The sequence below is a fragment of the Papio anubis genome, chromosome 17, assembly GCF_008728515.1.
Source record: "Papio anubis isolate 15944 chromosome 17, Panubis1.0, whole genome shotgun sequence".
NCBI lineage: Eukaryota > Metazoa > Chordata > Mammalia > Primates > Cercopithecidae > Papio > Papio anubis.
Window position 1 is genome coordinate 51,507,112 of NC_044992.1, and position 20,214 is coordinate 51,527,325.

Here is a 20,214-nt window from a genome sequence, read left to right on the forward strand (position 1 = left end):
TAAGGATTACTAAATTAAAATAGGCTCTATCATACCCTATCGCTACCACCACATAAAGGACTAAGACTGTAATAGTACTTCAAAGGACTTCAAAGCCAGTTTCCTGATGTTCCAAAAAACACGCTAATCTTTCTGATCTAATTCCTACTTCACAAAAAGGAAAATTGAGAAAGAGAATTTATGGATTCTAGGAAGAGATTCCATTAGTGGAATATAAGTTATAGGGCTAATCTAAACAAAGCATAAAATAAAAATCATCGCATTCCTAAGTAACTACTCACACATATTTCATTTCCATGGGTAAGTAGAAGGAATCAAAATAAGTCAGAAGACAGCAATTTAAATAAGATTTATTTTTTTTAAAGGTGGTTATTTTTATTTTTTGCAATGCCACGGTTATAGGAGTGTATAAACAGGTAACACATCTCCTTTTCCTTAACCATGCTTTTTTCCTTAACCTTCTGCACAAAGGTAAAAGTTTTTGTTAATCTCATAGTTAATGGTATAAAACAGAGATTGGCAAACTTTTCCTCCAACAGGCCAGGTAGTAAATATTTTAGGTTTTACAGACCACATTATTTTTTCTTTTATAACTCTTTAAAAATGTAAAAATCGGCCAGGCGCGGTGGCTCACGCCTGTAATCCCAGCACTTTGGGAGGCCAAGGCGGGTGGATCACGAGGTCAGGAGATCGAGACCATCCTGGCTAACACAGTGAAACCCCGTCTCTACTACAAATACAAAAAAATTAGCCGGGTGTGGTGGTGAGCGCCTGTAGTCCCAGCTATTTGGGAGGCTGAGGCAGGAGAATGGCGTGAACCCGGGAGGCGGAGCTTGCAGTGAGCTGAGATTGCGCCACTGCACTCCAGCCTGGGCGACAGAGCAAGACTCTGTCTCAAAAAAAAAAAACAGTAAAAATCATTTTTAGTTTGCACCATACAAAAACAGACTGGGCCAAATTCGGCCCGTGGGCAGTAGTTTGCCAACCCCTGGTATAAACTATCTACTTTGTCTTGTGAGAGAAATTGCCGTCCTTAGCTTCTAGACAATCTGCTGCCTGAAGTCAAGTGGAGAAGGGCCTTGTTTACAATTTAATGTGGTTTGTGACAGAAGTAGAAATGGAGCGCTTCTGCTCACTTTTGATTCTCCCAGTTTTTCCATTCACTCATTCATTCAATAAATTTGTTGAGGACCTACTATGTACACTCTTAAATATCTTGGTGTTAGCAGAGATTTCCAGTGTTTCTTCCTTAAAAGGGTGATTTCTCCAGTTTCTCTAAACCAGGAATTATAATTTCTTAATACTCATGTTTTAGGGAAAGATCAGGATTAAAATATCTACCAGCACTCAAGAGGATACATGATTATACAAAATTAATCTAGCCAACAATGATATCCTTGCACCCAATAGTGACACAGCCTAGATGAGGGAAAACATGTAACTATCTCTATTTTAAAAGATACCTCTTTTCCTCCCATAGGCTGAAACTTAAAAAAAAAAAAAATCAGATCTAGAACACCCGCCAAATAATTTCTTCCCATTTGCCTAGTTCTGCTGCCATGTTAACATAAAATATGGATCCAGGTAGGGCTCTTCATTAGCTTTCTATTTCAGCCATAAAACAATACTACACTTAACAGCTGAATACTGCCTCCAAAGCAATATGCATGCCCACACTTTATCTCAGGGAGGGATTGATTATGTTTCTGCTCCTTCAGGATGAAAACTGTTAGCTTTATGAATCCTCCTGCTATTTATCCAAGGTAAGGGAAGACTTTTAAAGTGGCCAAAAGGAGCACAGGACTTCAGTATTAAAATATAAAGGTGGCCCCCATTCCAGATCTTTGGTACAGTTATCAACTATAATAATCTGATTGCCCACCCCACCAAAACATAGCACATTTTGTAATTAGAAGTGATTGTGATTTTCCTTTTGACCATGTAAACAATAGGGGAAATGCCTTGGAAAACTATTTTGCAATGCACTCTCATTTCTCTTAAATACACAACCAGCTCTCCCTTTGATAATAAGTTCATGGAGGGGAAGAATAGAGTAGGCCAAGGTTATCGCTTTCGCTCCCCTCTCTGTGTCCTTTTCTTTTCCTTTTCCTTGCGCTCCTGCTTGGCTAGTTTGTCTCTCTCCCTCTGCAGCTTGTCCTGTTCCTTCTTCCTTTGGGACTCATCCCGAAGTGAGTCTCGCTCCAGTTTTCGGGCATTAAGGACATCTTCCACATTGGTGTTTCGGAACAGAACTACAGGTGAGTTAAGGGATTAGGGTACAGATCACACAGATCACATCTGCTGTCTTTCTTCATTATACTTATCCTCTCTCCACCTGCTGAGTCCTGAATGGTCTTTACCTATTCCTAGTCTTTTAAAAAAAAAACCCTTACGTTTATCCTTGGTCTAACAGAGAAATCCTAAAGTTATATTACAAAAGTTTTGAAATGTCCTTTGGAATAAAACTGTTACTCAGATTTATCTAAATATGAATTTTAAAATATTTTATCAAAGAAACAAAAAATTAAGAAAAAATATTTCATTGAAATGAAATTTCATTCTAGAATAAGTACTTTTATCATTCAATGGCAGAATATTAGAGAATCAAGGCTAGTTTTGGTGAACAGAGTAGTAATGTAACTGGCTAAATGTTTATGTACTTGGCACTGTTAAAATGCCTGAAGAGTTAAATAAGATGTTTAACCTTATTAAACTTTATTAATTTGCTTTTGTTCCTAGACTACTAAAGTTGAAGTGAAAACCATGTTCTAATAACCATAAACACTGGATTTATGAGATATAGAAAATGAGTTTAGGCTGGGCGCAGTGGCTCACACCTATAATCCCAGCACTTTGGGAGGCTGAGGCAGGTAGATCATGAGGTCAGGAGATCGAGACCATCCTGGCTAACAGGTCTGTACTAAAAACACAAACAATTAGCCAGGCATGGTGGCACACATCTGTAGTCCCAGCTACTCGGGAGGCTAAGGCAGAATCGCTTGAACCTGAGAGGCAGAGGTTGCAGTGAGCCGAGATCACGCCACTGCACTCCAACCTGGTGACACAGTGAGACTCCATCTCAAAAAAAAAGCAAATGAGTTTAACAACAGTCATCAACTATAATAATCTGATTGCCCACACCACCAAAACATGGCACATTTTGTAACTAGAAGTGATTGGGATTTTCCTTTTGACCATGTAAACAATAGGGGAAATGCCAAAAACTTTACCCTTTATTTCTTAAAACTTTAAAAACAAAACCTGTTAATACTAGATAAGGTTTTCTCCTGAGTAGCTAGGAGTACAGATGTGTACCACAAAGCCTGGCTAATTTTTAATATATATATTTTTTTCCTTGTAGAGACAGGGTCTCACTATGCTGCCAGGCTGGTCTTGAACTCCTGGACTCAAGTGATCCTCCCACCTTGGCCTCCCAAAGTGCTGGGATTATAAGTGTGAGCCCTTGTGCCCAGCCATCAGCACAAATGTTTCAATATGTCCATATTTTTAGCTTAAAGTGTTTGGTGTTTGTGGGCCGGGTACGGTGGCTCACGCCTGTAATCCCGGTACTTTGGGAGGCTGAGGCGGGCAGATCACAAGGTCAAGGAGATGAAGAACATCCTGGCTAACATGGCGAAACCTTGTCTCTACTAAAAATACAAAAATTAGCCAGTCATGGTGGCGCGCACCTGTAGTCCCAGCTACTCAGGAGGCTGAGGCAGGAGAATCACTTTAACCCAGGAAGCGGAGGCTGCAGTGAGCCGAGATCGCACCACTGCACTCCAGCCTGGGCAACGGAGCGAGACTCTGTCTCAAAAAAAAGAAAAAAAAAAAGTGTTTAGTGTTTGTATTATCTGACAAATCATAAGGTTTTTGAGGAAAAAGAGAAAATTTCAACATTATTTTATTATTTTTTGAGACACAGTCTCACTCCCATATCCCAGGCCAGAGTGCAGTGGCAAGATCTTGGCTCACTGCAGCCTTGACTTCCTGGGCTCAGGTGATTCTCCCAACTCAGCCTCAGGCACGTGCCACCACACCTGGCTAATGTTTTGTATTTTTTTTTTAGTAGAGACAGGGTTTCACCATGTTGCCCAGGCTGGTCTCGAACTCCTGGGCTCAAACGATCTACCCGTCTCGGCTTCCTAAAGTGCCAGGACTACAGGTGTAAGCCATCATGCCTGACCTCAATATTATTTTAATTTTCTCCATAATGCTGGGCAACTCAGAGCTATATTCCTATATACAGGAAGTACAGATTTTTATTTTCCCTTAGAAATCCTTCCTCCAAACTAATCCCTTTACAGTACTTGTTAACGTGTTTTCTCTGGGGAAAGTTCTTGCTAAACTGACTATCTAGGACTGTCCTAGGAATGGGGCTTCCAATGCTAGCATGACATACGTTCCTGAAGGTAAAAGGGAGCTGCCAGCAATGACTGCAAAATAAAAACTGATCTCAAGAGGACTCTATGGAGAAACACATGGGGAGGGACCCAGAAGGATACGTTTGTCAGAACCAATGTTCATTGTGGTAGCACCTGAATCATCCTTCTCATCTGCTTCAGTAAGTGATGTTAAGGAAAGTCAGATGGAAAACAACAGTTGGCACATCCCAACCTAACATTAGAAAACATGCAATAGACTGGTAAGTAGGAAAAGCACACTGAATGGAGGGAGCACATTCTCAGGGATATGGCGATAAACCCAGGAGATTCATCTTTGGAAACCTCAACTTAGGAAAGATTGATGTATCTTCGGGCCGGGCGCGGTGGCTCAAGCCTGTAATCCCAGCACTTTGGGAGGCCGAGACGGGCGGATCATGAGGTCAGGAGATCGAGACCATCCTGGCTAACACGGTGAAACCCCGTCTCTACCAAAAATACAAAAAACTAGCCGGGCGAGGTGGCGGCGCCTGTGGTCCCAGCTACTCGGGAGGCTGAGGCCGGAGAATGGCGGGAACCCGGGAGGCGGAGCTTGCAGTGAGCTGAGATCCGGCCACTGCACTCCAGCCTGGGTGACACAGCGAGACTCCGTCTCAAAAAAAAAAAAAAAAAAAAAAAAGATTGATGTATCTTCCATAAGGTCCTTTTCTTGGAGGCTGAAAAGAAACTTAAGTGGTCTGGGTGGATTGCCACATTACCTGGAAGCCAGATGACCTCTAAACAGTGGTTCTCAAAGTGTGGTTCACAAAACCCCCAGGAATGTATTAGAAATACACATTCTTGGGACCTATGCCAAACCTACTAAATTGTGGGTGAAACCCAGCAATCTGTGTTTTAACAAGTCCTCCAGGAGAACTACTGCTTTAAAATTTCTTTTCTAGCCCAAGATGAGAAATTATGTCACCAGAACCATAGATCTGCCAACACTGGCAAGAAAACTCATAAGAAAAACTCAGAAGAGAGGCCGGGCATGGTGGCTCACGCTTGTAACCCCAGCACTTTGGGAGAGCGAGGCAGGCAGATCATGAGGTCAGGAGATTGAGACCAGCCTGGCTAACATGGTGAAACCCTGTCTCTACTAAAAATACGAAAAATTAGCTGTGTGTGGTGGCACGCGCCTATAGTCCCAGCTACTCTGGAGGCTGAGGCAGGAGAATAGCTTAAACCCGGGAGGTAGAGGTTGCAATGAGCCAAGATTGTGCCACTGCACTCCAGCCTAGGTGACAGAGTGAGACTCCATGTCAAAAAAGATTTAAAAAATAATAATAATATAAATAAATAAATAAATAAAAAGAGAGAAACTGGCTCCAAAGAGCCCAAGAATTCTTTCCTAAACTAGTGATTACACAGCTGACATTTCTGGTATGATGTCCGCTGCATAATATGCCACATACTTCAAGTAGGCTCAGTAAGCAAAGCATTTCCTAAATAAGTATGAAATTCACAGGGAACTAAACCTGCCCCTACTGGCAACACTTTCTTTTTGCACAGTTCCCAAATTCCAGATTTATTCTGGTATTGCTTTGGGGGTTCAGCCTTACTTTTAACTACCTGGTCACATAAGAAAGAAAAGAGTCAAACTGCTCTAAATTTAGAGAATCTTTCACCCAAAAATACCCAGGTTCTAGTCCTGGTTTTGCCACTAATCTTCTGAATGCCTCTGATCACCCATTCATCTGTTGGTGTCTCAGTTCCCTTAATGACTGGGAAAGAACATAAAGATGGATTATACTACACTGTATAGAAAAGTATTATATGAATATAAAGAATTACAGCTATATTGTATTTTCTGAAAGCACAATATAAATGAACTATTAAGACATTATTTGTTTTACACCATAGTTTTCAGGAATATACTGATTGTGTGTTGAAAAATATAAGTCCAGTATCAACTAATCCAGTATCACTCCACATACCCACAAAGGGCTATAGATTACTGCCATTTTAGAGGGGAAAATTAAGCCACAGAGGAGGATTAGCAACTTGCCAAAGGTCACTGTAAACCCACAAATATGTCTGGCTTGAGCTTTAGGGAATGGTACCAAGACTCCAGAAAGGATATTCCTCTTCATCTGTCACATCAGCATACTGGGCCAGGAGGGCAGCTTTTCTCTGCTTCTCCTCTTCTGACACCATCCTTGGCTTTACCACAATTTGTGCCTGCTTCTCAATTAGGGTGGCAATGGCCTGTACTTCATCTGGGAGGTGGTGGAAGGAAGGAAGAACACGGATGTATGAGAGAGAACAAGCTCACTGAACCACTAGTCCACACAGGCAGCACTTGTACTAAAGACATTGGTATCTGCTGCCTCCTTAGAGCCCGGCAGTTCAAAGGACATGGCTCAGGGCCATTGAGAAAGGAAAGGAAAGGCCATGCAGGCCAAGCTTTGTATCCATCTTCAATCAGAGCAGCCCTGATTTTACTTGTTTTATATACTGAAGTTCTGCTGCCTTAAAAAAAAAAAAAAAAAAAAAAAAAAAGGTTGAAAAGCACTGCATTAGAACCACAGAAAACTAAGCCTCTAAACACTCAACTTCCTCCCCCTGGCATCTCAAAAACCTAAGCAGGAATCTAAAATCAACTTAAGCTGGTCCCATTTATGTTTCTGATTATGCCAGGTAGAATTCGTAGATTAAGAATATTTTGCCATACCATAAAATAAAATCAACTAGTAAGTTCTCCATTCTCAAGAAAAGGAAGCAATGGTGTAAAATAGTAGTTCTCACACTTGGCTGCACATTAGAATCACCTATAGGAGGCCGGGCGCGGTGGCTCAAGCCTGTAATCCCAGCACTTTGGGAGGCCGAGACGGGCGGATCACGAGGTCAGGAGATCGAGACCATCCTGGCTAGCACGGTGAAACCCCGTCTCTACTAAAAAATACAAAAAACTAGCCGGGCATGGTGGCGGCGCCTGTAGTCCCAGCTACTCGGGAGGCTGAGGCAGGAGAATGGCGGGAACCCGGGCGGCGGAGCTTGCAGTGAGCTGAGATCCGGCCACTGCACTCCAGCCTGGGCGACAGAGCGAGACTCCGTCTCAAAAAAAAAAAAAAAAAAATCACCTATAGGAGCTTTTAAAAAATACAAATGCCTGGGCCCTAACCCAGGTACATTAAGTGATTCTAATATACAGCCCAAACTGAGAACCAATAGTGTACAGAGTTCAGAATCTTTCCAAATTTGGCTTTTATGTTTTGAGTTTTCTGTAGCTAACCTACCATCCTAGCGGTGAGTATATTCGCCCATTTCTTTTCCATTTTAAAGGATAAAGTGTTTAGCTGAATAAAGCCAAATACCAACCATAATTTGTGTTATGAAATGACAACATGAGGCAGGGCGCAGTAGCTCACACCTAGTAGCTCACACCTGTAATCTCAGCACTTTGGGAGGCTGAGGTGGGCGGATCACACGAGGTCAGGAGTTCAAGACCAGCCTGGTCAACATGGTGAAACCCCCATCTCTACTAAAAACACAAAATTTAGCCAGGCATGGTGGCATGCGCCTGTAGTCCCAGGTACTCACGAGGCTGAGGCATGAGAATCGCTTGAACCTGGGAGGCAGCAGTTACAGTGAACCGAGATTACACCATTGCACTCCAGCCTGGGTGACAGAGCAAGACTCTGCCTCAAAAAAAGAGACAACATGAAAAAAGTAGGAAGTGGTAAAAATATAGTTGACTCTATACCTGCAATGCAAATCTACAAGAAGCAGTGGAAAGAAGATGAAGAACAAAAAGTGAAAAAATACAATGAAGATAACTGTGGTCAGATGAAATGGAAAAATACAAAAAAAGAAAAGGAAGTCAGTGTTCAGTAAAGAGTTAACACAGGCTGCTGGGTGTTTGCCAGTGTGCACTATCTTTGGGAAAATGAGCATCCAAGGGGAAAATGAAAATATCTCTCCCTAACAGCTATACAGTCAAGGCTGCCGGAAAATGCTCTGGAGGTTAAACATAGAAACTCTGACTCTACCTTCTTTTTTCACTTTGGTGACAACATTCTGAGTTTCTGACCATCGTTCCACAATCTCCTTGCAGATATTAAGGAGGGAATCTTCTTCCTAGTTGGAAAAGCAGACCAATTAATTTCCTGAAGGAGCCCTCAAAAACAATAACAACCTCAAAAAAGCCTATGAAGAAAGCACAGCTCTCCTTGCTGTGAAATTATGAAAGAGTCTGGGAGCCACAATAGAGTATGTTTCTTTTCTGAGGCTCTGGACACAGAATTAATCCTGCTTGTGTGTCCCAGAACCCACACCTCCTACATCAAGAACAGCCACTCCATCCTGATAAGCTCCAAGGGAAGATTCATACCAACTCAGGGCAGCCTTCCTTATTCTCTGTTAAAATATTTTATTTATTTTATTTTTAATTGACAAATAACTGTATATATTACATATATATGTAGGGTACCCTGTGATGTCTCAATATATGTTCACATTGTAGAATAATTAAATCAAGCTAACTAACAGATCTACTACCTCACATATTTCTCATTTTTTGGGTGATGAAAACATTTAAGGCTGGGTGCAGTGGCTCACACCTGTAATCCCAGCACTTTGGGAGACTGAGGAGGGTGGATCACTTGAAGCTGAGAGTTTGAGACCAGCCTGGCCAACGTGGTGAAACCCCGTCTCTAGTAAAAATACAAAAATTAGCCGGGTGTGGTGGCACATGCCTGTAATCACAATACTCAGGAGGCTGAGGCACAAGAATAACTTGAACCCAGGAGGCAGAGGTTGTAGTGAGCCGAGATCGTGCCACTGCACTCCAGCCTGGGAGACAGAGTGAAACTCCGTCTCAAAAAAAAAGAAAGAAAACATTTGAAATGTACTCTTTTAGTAATTTTGAAGTATACAATGCATTATTTTTTATTTATTATTATTACTTTTTAGAGACAGGGTCTCACTCTGTTACCCAGGTTGGAGTGCAGTGGTGCAATCACAGCTCACTGTAACCTCAAACTCCTGGGCTCAAGCAATCCTCCTGCCTCAGCCTCTCAAGTAGCTAGGACTGCAAGCATGTGCTACCACACCTGGCTAATTGAGTGTTTGTTTGTTTGTTTGCTTTAAGAGATGGGGTCTCACTATCTTACCCAGACTGGTCTCCAACTCCTGACCTCAAGCAATCCTCCCATCTTGGCCCCCCAAAGTGTTGGGATTACAGGCCTGAGCCACCATATCCAGTCGATTATTACTTATTATACTTACCATTCTATGTAACAGATCACTATATTCCTTCTGTCTAACTGCAATTTTGTACCCTTTGATCAACAATCTTCCCTTTTCCCATCCACCTCCAATTCTTTTCGAGCAAAAACCTGTTCCCTAAGTCAAAACTCCTCTGTGAAATATTCCTTGGCTGATGTATACAATTCAGAACCTTCCCTAAGGTTATCAACTTTCATGCTAGATCATATCCATTAGCTTGCTGACATATAATAAAGAGGAGATACATGAGGAAATGGTCTCTTGTCCAGCCTTCCCGCTGTCCATTTTAGAGAAGCATACATATTCTGTGTACCAACCAATATCCCTCCTCAGCATGGTATAATAAAAATCTTGTCTTTAGTGTTAGAGATACTTAAGTTCAGATCCTGGATCTGTGAGGAAGTTTCTTAACTTTGTGATCTTCACATTCTCCCAGGATTTTACTGAGGATAAATGAAAATGTATATATATGCCTACCCTACTTGTCAAAGAGCAGGCATCTAATAAACACGAGCATTTCCCTCCATCTTCATTACGGCTGCATTCCCCACCTTCACGTTCTGCCTCTCAGGGCAAGCTGTCAGCGTTCACATTTATTAAGCACCTACCATGTGCCAGGCACTGTTCTAAAAGCTTTACATGAGAACTCTAAATTCTTAAAATAATGCCATTAAGTTTGACTCTCAATTTACAGAAGAAGAAACCAAAGCACAGAGGTTAATTACCTTGCCCAAGGTCTTCCAAGTAATAATGGATTAAACACAATTTGAACCCCAGCAGTTTGGCTTAGAGCCCATGCTCTTTTTTTTTTTTTTTTTTTTTTTGTGAGACGGAGTCTCACTCTGTTGCCCAGGCTGGAGCGCAGTGGCGCAATCTCGGTTCAATGCAAGCTCTGCCTCCCAAGTTCACGCCATTATCCTGCCTCAGCCTTCTGAACTGGGACTACAGGTGCCCACCACCATGCCCGGCTAATTTTTTGTATTTTCAGTACAGACAGGGTTTCATCATGTTAGCCAGGATGGTCTTGATCTCCTGACCTTGTGATCCGCCCACCTTGGCCTCCCAAAGTGCTGGGATTACAGGTGTGAGCCACCGCGCCTGGCCGAGCCCATGTTTTTAACCATTATATATACCATCTCCCAAAGAAAAGTGGAGAGTCAGAACACAGACTTATTATGTATATCCTTATTTTGTACCCAACAAAGGATTTCTTCCTCTGCCCTGCATCCTTTTAGCATATATGCTAGACACACAGAACTTACTTGGTCCAGAGTTTCAATAGTTCATGGGTTTTCCCCAAACCCCACCAGCAAGAAAAGCAAAGGAAGAGAAAAAGAAAAAAGGATGAGAAAGTGGTACAGCTCTTTTAAAATCCCCCACCAAAAGAAAAAGAATGGCAGGAAAAGGAGCAGCAGAGAGGCAAAAGAGAACAAGAACTCTTAGAGGACAAAGTGGTTTATTTCCTCAGTCTCCTCATCCAAATCAAAGTAGTTCAATCATCCATTCCTTCATTTATTTACACAGAAGGTGTCTGCTATGTTCAAGGCACTAAGAGGAAAGTTTATCCTACTTACAATACTCCTTTTTCCCTAGCACTTATCACTTTGTAACATACTATATAATTTACTAGTAATGCTTTTCCGTGCTAGAATGTAACCACATGAGGGCAGGAATTTCTATCTGTTTTATTCCTTGAAGTGCCCCAAGCACTTAGGGCAGTGCCTGGCATACAGTAATCCATCAATAAAAATTTGATAAATCAATCAATCAACCAATACAAGTACTGTTTGGCCGGGTACGGTGGCTCAAGCCTGTAATCCCAGCACTTTGGGAGGCCGAGATGGGCGGATCACGAGGTCAGGAGATCGAGACCATGCTGGCTAACACGGTGAAACCCCGTCTCTACTAAAAAATACAAAAAATTAGCCTGGCGAGGTGGCGGGCGCCTGTAGTCCCAGCTACTCGGGAGGCTGAGGCAGGAGAATGGCGTGAACCCAGGAGGCGGAGCTTGCAGTGAGCTGAGATCCGGCCACTGCACTCCAGCCTGGGCGACAGAGCAAAAACTCCGTCTCAAAAAAAAAAAAAAAAAAATACAAGTACTGTTGAAGAGAAGGACGATAGAAAGCTTTTGTTTACTGTTTATTTGCTCCTAACTATATGCCACTGTTCTTGAATTTTACCTCAGATTATTGCTAACAAACTTCTTAATTCCTCATATTAAATCCTAGCCCAAGTCAAGCACAGAGGCTCACATCTGTAATCCCAGCACTTTGGGAGGCCAAGGCAGGAGGATCTCTTGAGTCCAGGAGCATAAGACCACCCTGGGTAACATAGCAAAACCCTGTCTCTACAAAAAAAAATTTTTTTTTTTAATTAGCCAGGCATGGCTGGGCATGGTGGCTCACGCCTATAGTCCCAGAACTTTGTAAGACTGAGGTGGGTGGATCACTTGAGGTCAGGAGTTTGAGATCAGCCTGGTCAACATGGTGAAACCCCATTTCTACTAAAAATACAAAAATTATCCAGGCATGGTGGCGTATGCCTGTAATCCTAGCTACTCGGGAGGCTGAGAATCACTTGAACCCAGGAGGAGAAGTTACAGTGAGCCGAGATCTTGCCACTGCACTCCAGCCTGGGTGACAGAGTGAGACTCTGTCTCAAAAAATAAAACATAAAACATAAAAAAGAAGTGAGCCAGGCATGATATGTGATGGCAGGTGCCAGTAGTCCTAGCAACTTGGAAGGCTGACGGGGGTGGGGGGATTGCTTGAGTCCAGTCATTCAAGGGTACAGTGAGTTATAATCACATTACTATAACAGAGCGAGATTCTGTCTCTTAAAAAAGAAAAAAAGGAAAACTAATGTTTACCTTTATCAACAGAAACAGCTCCAAATGATGATGGACTGATCAAGAAGCTGGTACCAAGAAGTATCAAAGTCATTTCAACAGCTTAATGGAGTGTTTAGAAACTTCCCAGCCGTAAATAAAAACTAACTTAAATTGCTTGCCTCCTACTCTTTCCCCCTTTAATCTGTAATGTTGTGGTCCAAAAAAAGAATTGATTCCACTGTCTTGTATTTCCAGTGAACTTCCGAGCTGCCTCACAAGCTGTGTTAAAGTTTTCCCATTTATAAGCCAATCTTGCCAGAAGAGGCTCTGGAACTCAAATGGGTTACTGCCAGAAGAATCTGGGACAGCTGCACTAGTGTTATGTTTCAACCATGTACCCAATCTATGAACTGCTTCCACCAAATGTGAGTGATTTTTTCCTAGCACTTGTTTCCGCTTTCACGAAACACTTTTGGATTTGAAAATGTTTTCTGCCTTCTACCCTTTAAAAAAAAATGAGGTATGTATATGTATATTTATATCTATATATATTTATAGTAATTATTTTCTTAGAGAAAAAAAAAATTGACAAGGTCTTACTCTGTCACCCAAGCTGGAGTGCAGTGGCACAATCACAGCTCACTGCAGCCACAACCTCCTAGGTTCAAGTGATCCTCCCACTTCAGACTCCTGAGTAGCTGGGACTACAGGTATGCACCACCATACCCGGCTAATTTTTTAAATTTTTTTGTAGAGACAGGGTCTTGCTATGTTGCCCAGTCTGGTCTGGAAATCTTGGCCTCAAGCAATCCACCTGCCTCAGCCTTCCAAAGTGGTGAGATTACAAGCATGAGCCACTGTGCCCATCTCATAGTACATTTTGATTCTCTTTATTACTAGCCTCTCAAAATTCATTTTGAGAATAACAAAGAATCCATTTTCCTAACCTGTTCATTGTAATAAATGCCAGAGGATAAAGCCTTTGATGGACAGACAGGTGGCTCTCACAGTAGCAGTCAGGTATCCAGGATCTCCTCTAATCCATGAATGCAGAGGCAACTCTAGCTTCTACAGCATTTAGTGATGATTCAAGTAAATTTTATTTTTAAGCTTGTATTTAAAAGGAAACAATTTGTTAGACAGCCACAGGTAGCACCTGCAACCAATTTAATCTGTAATAACCAGTCTAATAAGTGTGTATGTTGGAGGTGTGGGAAGTGAAGATGAAGGCAGCAGAAATGATAGGTTGAAAAAGTGGACATCGCGGCTGGGCGCGGTGGCTCAAGCCTGTAATCCCAGCACTTTGGGAGGCCGAGACGGGCGGATCACGAGGTCAGGAGATCGAGACCATCCTGGCTAACACAGTGAAACCCCGTCTCTACTACAAATGCAAAAAAAAAAAAAAAAAAAACTAGCCGGGCGGTGGCGAGCCTGTAGTCCCAGCTACTTTCCGAGGGAGGCTGAGGCAGGAGGAATGGTAAACCAGCAGTGAGCTTGCAGTGAGCTGAGATCCGACCACTGCACTCCAGCAGGCGACAGAGCCAGACTCCGTCCCCCGCAAAAAAGAAAGTGGACATCTGGGTGACTTACTATGTAAACATAGCTTAAAGTACACATTTCTGAATACCTTGCTTCTAATAGGCTAACGACTGAGTTTATCTCTCTTCGTTAAAGCTCTGATCTCTCTCATACCCTCCTTCCCACCACCAATGATTACTGTAAATACCGTAATGGATCAAGCACGACGTTTGCTTCAGTTCTGCGTGGGCATGAAAAGACTTCTACCACCAGCTTACCTTTTACGGACTCCTACATCCAAATAAGAATCAAAAGGGCACTTCCTGCAGGCTTTTGTCATGGGACGGCCCTGGGAACTGCCTTGTAATAGGCACAGACCTGCCAAGAGCATTTTAATACCCCCAGTGAACACTGTAAACGGATGGAAATGGAATTGGTCGTCAGATATTTATGATAACATTCCCATTATGACATCTCAATGCCTTCGGAAGAACACTCCTGGGCTCACTCACAAGCATCGGAGAGGGCCTTGTCCCCAAGAATATGAGAAAGCCCTTCCTCTCTGTGTACCTGCAGCTTTCAGGCTTCCCACACCTGGTTGGGGAGCAACCTCCTTCCCCCGCCGCCCAGATAGCAGAGGAGTATACCTCTCCCAGGTGAGACCACTGAGCCTCTGGGATACCCGGTAGGGGACGGTGGGTGCAAAGTACTGACAGGTCCTCAGATGCTGGCCAGAGGCTGTAGGAATGTGTCCAGGCTACTCACCAGGAAAGCAGAGAGGATCCCCTGAAGAGCGTCCAGCTTCTCTTCTTCCTCCTCCTCCCGCAGGACACCCAAGATGTAGGCTCCGTAAACGGCTCGGTCTACTCCCAGGGCCTCCAACCGTCCGTCCAGCCAGGAGCCAAACCCGCCGCCTCCGCCTCCGCCATCGCCTTCGCCAGGGGCTACCGCGGCCACTTCGCTGGGCGCCGCCATCTTGGGGTCAGGGTCCTGCCAGCCCCTGGGGCGCCTACCGCACTGCCTGACGGGCCGCGCCGCAGGTCCACGGCGCATGCCTGAAGAAGGAGCCCAGGGCCGTATGTGCAGAGAGCGCATCCCAGGCGGCCGGTGCCGGCTGGCTTGAGAGTTTTGTGCTTTCTGGATGAAGCGAGTCTTCGCATACTTGCGGTCGCGTGATCTCACAAGATCCTTGGCGTGTGAGTATTCTTAACAGACTCATTCTACAGTTCGGGAAGTTGAGAGAGGTTCAGTAATTTGGCCAAAGTTACGCGGCTAATAACTACCCAGGACTGGAGCTCAGCGTGGATTCCAGCGCTTCCTCCATCCGACCGAGCTGCCCTCCCCGCGCACTCAGGGGATGCTAGCCGCCCACTCCCACACAGTTGTCTAGCAGGAACCTCCTGACCGCCCGGAATACCCTCGTCGCTACCGACGGCTACCACCTTCACCCCTACAAGCCCTTCCCCGTCAAAGTAAAGGTTGCAGCAAACCTTCCCTCATTCCATGGTAGGCATTCAGTAAATAAACAGTCAACCTCAAGTCATTTCTTCCACTCACTCATTGATTCAACGCATGCACGGGACTATTCTTTGGGAGCCTACCCTACCCTCTGCCAGGCACTGTGCCAAGAGCTTTCATGCATTATCTCTTGTAATCCTCCCTACAGCCCTGTGGGGAGATGCTTTTATTGTCCACATTTTAAAGATAACGAGACAGGTCGGGCGCCGTGGCTCAAGCCTGTAATCCCAGCAGTTTGGGAGGCCGAGGCGGGTGGATCACCTGAGGTCAGGAGTTCGAGACCAGCCTAGGTCAGGAGTTCGAGACCAGCCTAGCCAACATGGTGAAACTCCGTCTCTAGTAAAAATACAAAAATAAGGCCGGGCGCGGTGCCTCACTCCCGTAATACCGGCACTTTGGAAGGCCGAGGTGGGCGGCTCTCCTGAGGTCGGGACTTCCAGACCAGCCTGACCAAAATGGAGAAACCCCCTTCTCTACTAAAAATACAAAATTAGCCAGGCGTGGCGGCACATGCCTGTAATCCCAACCTGGGAGGCTGAGGCAGGAGAATCGCTTGAACCCAGGAGGCGGAGGTTGTGGCGAGCCGAGATCGTGTCATTGGACTCCAGCCTGGGCAACAAGAGCGAAACTCCATCTCAAAAAGAAAGAAAGAAAGAAAGAAAGCCAGGTGTGGTGGCGCGGGCCTGTAATCCCAGCTACTCAGAATCGCTTGAACCTGGAAGGCAGAGGTTGCAGTGAGCCAAGATCGCGCCACTGCACTCCAGCCTGAGCGACAGTGAGACTCTATCTCAACAAAACAAAACAGAGGCCGGGCGCGGTGGCTCAAGCCTGTAATCCTAGCACTTTGGGAGGCGAGGCGAGAGTAGGATCACAAAAGGTCAGGAGGTCGAGAGACCATCCTGGCTAACCACGGTGAAACCCGTCTCTACTAAAAAAGTACAAAAACTAGCGGGCAGTGGCCAAGCCTGTAGTCCCAGCTTCTCGGGAGGCTGAGCCAGGAGAATGAGGCGTAAACCGGAGGCCGGGCTTGTGAGCAGAGATCGACTCCCTGCCTCCAGCCTGGGTGACAGAAGCGAGACTCCGTCTCAAAAAACAGAACACTAAAGATAAGGAGACAGATATGGAGAGAGTCACACAACTAGAGAGCGCCTAATCGGTGGCAAGAACTCTTCTTTGGCAGAGGTATGAGAGCCTCAGCTGACGGCAAAACACCTGGCTCTGGGCTGGCATGAATTACCCAAGAATTTGGTTGGCTTTACCTGAAGTACAGAGGAAGCTGGCAAGGTCCTGGCTAACTCCTTCCTCAAATATGTACTGGGTACCTTCAGTATGGCATTGTTGCTGGCACTGAAAACACAAAAATGAATGTCACAAAATGTATGTCTTCAAGGGACATACGTCAATCTTCAATCTAGTAGGAACAGACATGTTTAAACAAATGATGACAATATAGTGATAGTTTTAATGGAGCTTTATCTAGTGGAGGTTGCAGTAGGATGCCTAGAAGATTGAGTTAACTTTACCTTTGGAGTGGAGTTGGAAACTGGTAGGGAGAGGGTCGTAGGAAATCCAGGAAGGCTTCCCAATGGAGATGATGCTTGAACTTTCTTGAAGAATGGTAGGAGTTCTTTACGCAAAGGGAGTGGAGGGAAAACGGGGGCAGATCCAGATGCAGGGGAACAAAGGCTTGCTCAGGGGCCTCCAGAGAGTCATGTATGGCTTGAGCTACAGGGTTCAAATAGAAGATATTCAGAGAATAACAACAAAAAGAAGGAAAGGAGTTTGTGTACTTTGCAGAGGTCCTCTTATTGCAGAGGTCTACCCTTAGTGGCTTTGGGATTATGTAAATGAATGGACACTAAATGAATGGCACAGATACAAATGTAGAAATACAGCAGAGTGTGAATTTTAATCGTGTGGTTTCTGTGTGCTCTCTGAGTTAGACAGAATGTGACACTAATGGAGTCAGAGGCCAGAGTCAGCCTCCAAAGGCTTGCCTCTTTTTCAAGTCCTCAGGTATTCTTTCTAATCTAGTACCTGTCTTGCATGTGGGGTTTGTCAGTTCACAGACCTGGGTGCCGTTGTGTCTCAAGGATCATAGTTGGTCAGTGCAGAGCCCCCAAACCAGAAAAACCTCACAAAATTTTTTTTTTAGAAATACAGCCTTACAAGAAGTTTCAAAAATGGTACATAGAGTCCTGCACACCTTCACCCAGTTTCCCCCAATAGTAACATCAAACATAAAGATGATATAATAGTAAATCAGGAAATTGATATAGGTATAATACAATAAGGTGTTTTTGGTTTTTGTTTTGAGGCGGAGTCTCACTGTTGTCACCCAGACTGGAATGCAGTGGTATGATCTCGGCTCACTACAACCTCTGTCTCCTGGGTCAAACAATTCTCCTGCCTCAGCCTCCCGTGTAGCTGGGATAACAAGCACGCAGTACAACACCCGGCTAATTTTTTTCCTATTTTTAGTAGGATGGGGTTTTGCCATGTTGGCCAGGCTAGTCTCGAACTGCTGACCTCAGGTGATGCACCCACTTCGGCATCCCAAAGTGCTGGGATTACAGGCATGAGCCACCACACCCAGCAATAATGCAATAAGGTTTTTTGAAAGCATCAACAAGCTTCTCAAAAACTGAATGAAGGTACTCCAGACCCTAAATTTTAAGAATATCCTCAATGGCTATTTTACTACAAAAGTAACAATAGCTCATGCTTTAAAAAATACTATATAAGGCTGAGTGCGGTGGCTCATAATACCAGCACTTTGGGAGGCCAAGGAGGGTAGATCAGCTGAGGTCAGGAGTTCGAGACCAGCCTGGCCAACTGGTGAAACCCTGTCTCTACTAAAAAAATACAAAAAAATTAGCCGGGTGTTGTGGTGGGTGCATGTAATCCCAGTTACTTGGGAGGCTGAGGCAGGAGAATTGCTTGAACCTGGGAGGTGGAGGTTGCAGTGAGCCGAGATCACGCCATTGTACTCCAGCCTGGGCAACAAGGGCAAAACTCTGTCTCAAAAAAAAAAAAGAAAAAATTATATAAATGGACAAGTGACAAATGGAAAGCTTACAAAAAATAAAATACGCAAATTAAGATTGCAGTGAAATACCACATCTGCTTTTCAGATCAAAAAAGTCTGATAATATGCTGTATTGAACTGTGTTTGGGTAAAGATGTTGGAAAATGTTGGAGCAGAAAGTAGATGGATCTGGTCTTGTTGGAGGACTGTTTGTTTGAAACGACCCAGCATTTCTGCTTCTGGGAATTTGTTCATAAGTTATTTATTTATTTTTATCTTTACTTGTAGTAAAATATAAAATTTGCCATCTTAACCATTTTTAAGTATACAGTTTAACAGTGTTAAGTATTATTTTTAAATTTGTTGGTTTAAACCGGGCGTGGTAGCTCATGTCTGTAATCCCAGCACTTAGGGAGGCCAAGGCAGGTGGATCACCTGAGGTGAGGAGTTCAAGACCAGTCTAGCCAATATGGCAAAACTCCGTCTCTACTAAAAATATAAACATTAGCCAGGTGTGGTAAGGCATGCCTATAGTCCCAACTACTCGGCTACTTGAGAGGCTGAGGCAGGAGAATCGCTTGAATCCGGGAGACAGAGGTTGCAGTGAGTTGAGATAATGCCACTGCATTCCAGCCTGGGCAACAGAGTGAGACCCTGCCTCAAAAAAAGAAAAAAATTTTGATTTAATATTTTGTATAATGGCCAGGCACGCTGGCTTACACCTGTAATCTCAGCACTTTGGGAGGTTGACAAGGGAGGATTGCTTGAGGCCAGGAGTTCAAGACTAACCTGGGCAACATAATGAGACCCCAGCTCTACCAAAAAAAAAAAAAAAAAAAAAAAATGTGGTGGTGCATGTCTTTTGTCCTGCCTACTCAGGAGGCTGAGGCAAGAGGATCACTTGAGCCCAGGAGCTCAAAGTTACAGTGAGCTATGATGATGCCACTGCATTCTAGCCTGAACAACAAAACAAAACCCTGTCTTTAAAAAATAAAACTGTACATTTGTGTAGAATAACATATTTCTAAGGATATTTGTTGCAGTGAAGCTTTCTGTAGTAAAATAATAGTCTACATTTTATGTATATGAGACTGGTTCAAAAAGTCTGGTAGCCACACAAAGAAGTATTGTGCAGCTGTAAAAAAAAAATGAACAAAGAGGCCAGGTGCAATGGCTCGTGCCTGTGGTCCCAGCACTTTGGGAGGCTGAAGCAGGTGGATCACCTGAGGTCAAGAGTTCGAGACCAGCCTGACCAACTAAAAATACAAAAATTAGCTGGGCATGGTGGCAAACGCCTGTAATCCCAGCTACTTGGGAGGCTGAGGCAGGAGAATCGCTTGAATCCGGGAGGCAGAGGTTGCAGTGAGACGAGATCATGCCATTGTTCTCCAGCCTGGGATACAGAGCAAGACTCTGTCTCAAAAAAAAAAAAAAAAAAACGAAAAAGAAAAAAAAAGCTCTTTATGCACTGACATGTGTCAAAGTTCAAGATACATTGTTTAAAAAGTAAAGATCAACAATGTGTAATGCTTGCCACCATCACTATTTAAAAAGAAGGTAGAGTAGGGTAGAGTAATACATGTACATATGTGTCCTTGTATGTGCATAGAATATCTCTGGAAAGATACACCAGGGATGTGTGAGGATGGTTGTCACTGAGGAGGAGAACT

The 20,214-nt window shown here is 43.9% G+C and overlaps 1 protein-coding gene across 2 annotated transcripts; it reads right to left on the reverse strand.

Moving 5' to 3' along the window:
* Positions 1 to 903: 903 nt before the first annotated feature.
* On the reverse strand, positions 904 to 15,605 carry CCDC43 (coiled-coil domain containing 43). Of its 2 annotated transcripts, XM_003913177.4 has the most exons (5): positions 14,764 to 15,605; positions 8,414 to 8,501; positions 6,505 to 6,640; positions 4,506 to 4,564; positions 904 to 2,252 (listed from the first exon to the last, which is right to left on the reverse strand). In XM_003913177.4, the coding sequence occupies exons 1-5, from the start codon at positions 15,091 to 15,093 to the stop codon at positions 2,065 to 2,067; spliced, it is 801 nt and encodes a 266-aa protein (XP_003913226.2). In that variant the 5' UTR covers positions 15,094 to 15,605; the 3' UTR covers positions 904 to 2,064. The 2 variants fall into 2 exon arrangements, with proteins under 2 accessions (XP_003913226.2, XP_009189079.3); XM_009190815.4 differs by lacking the exon at positions 4,506 to 4,564.
* Positions 15,606 to 20,214: the final 4,609 nt, after the last annotated feature.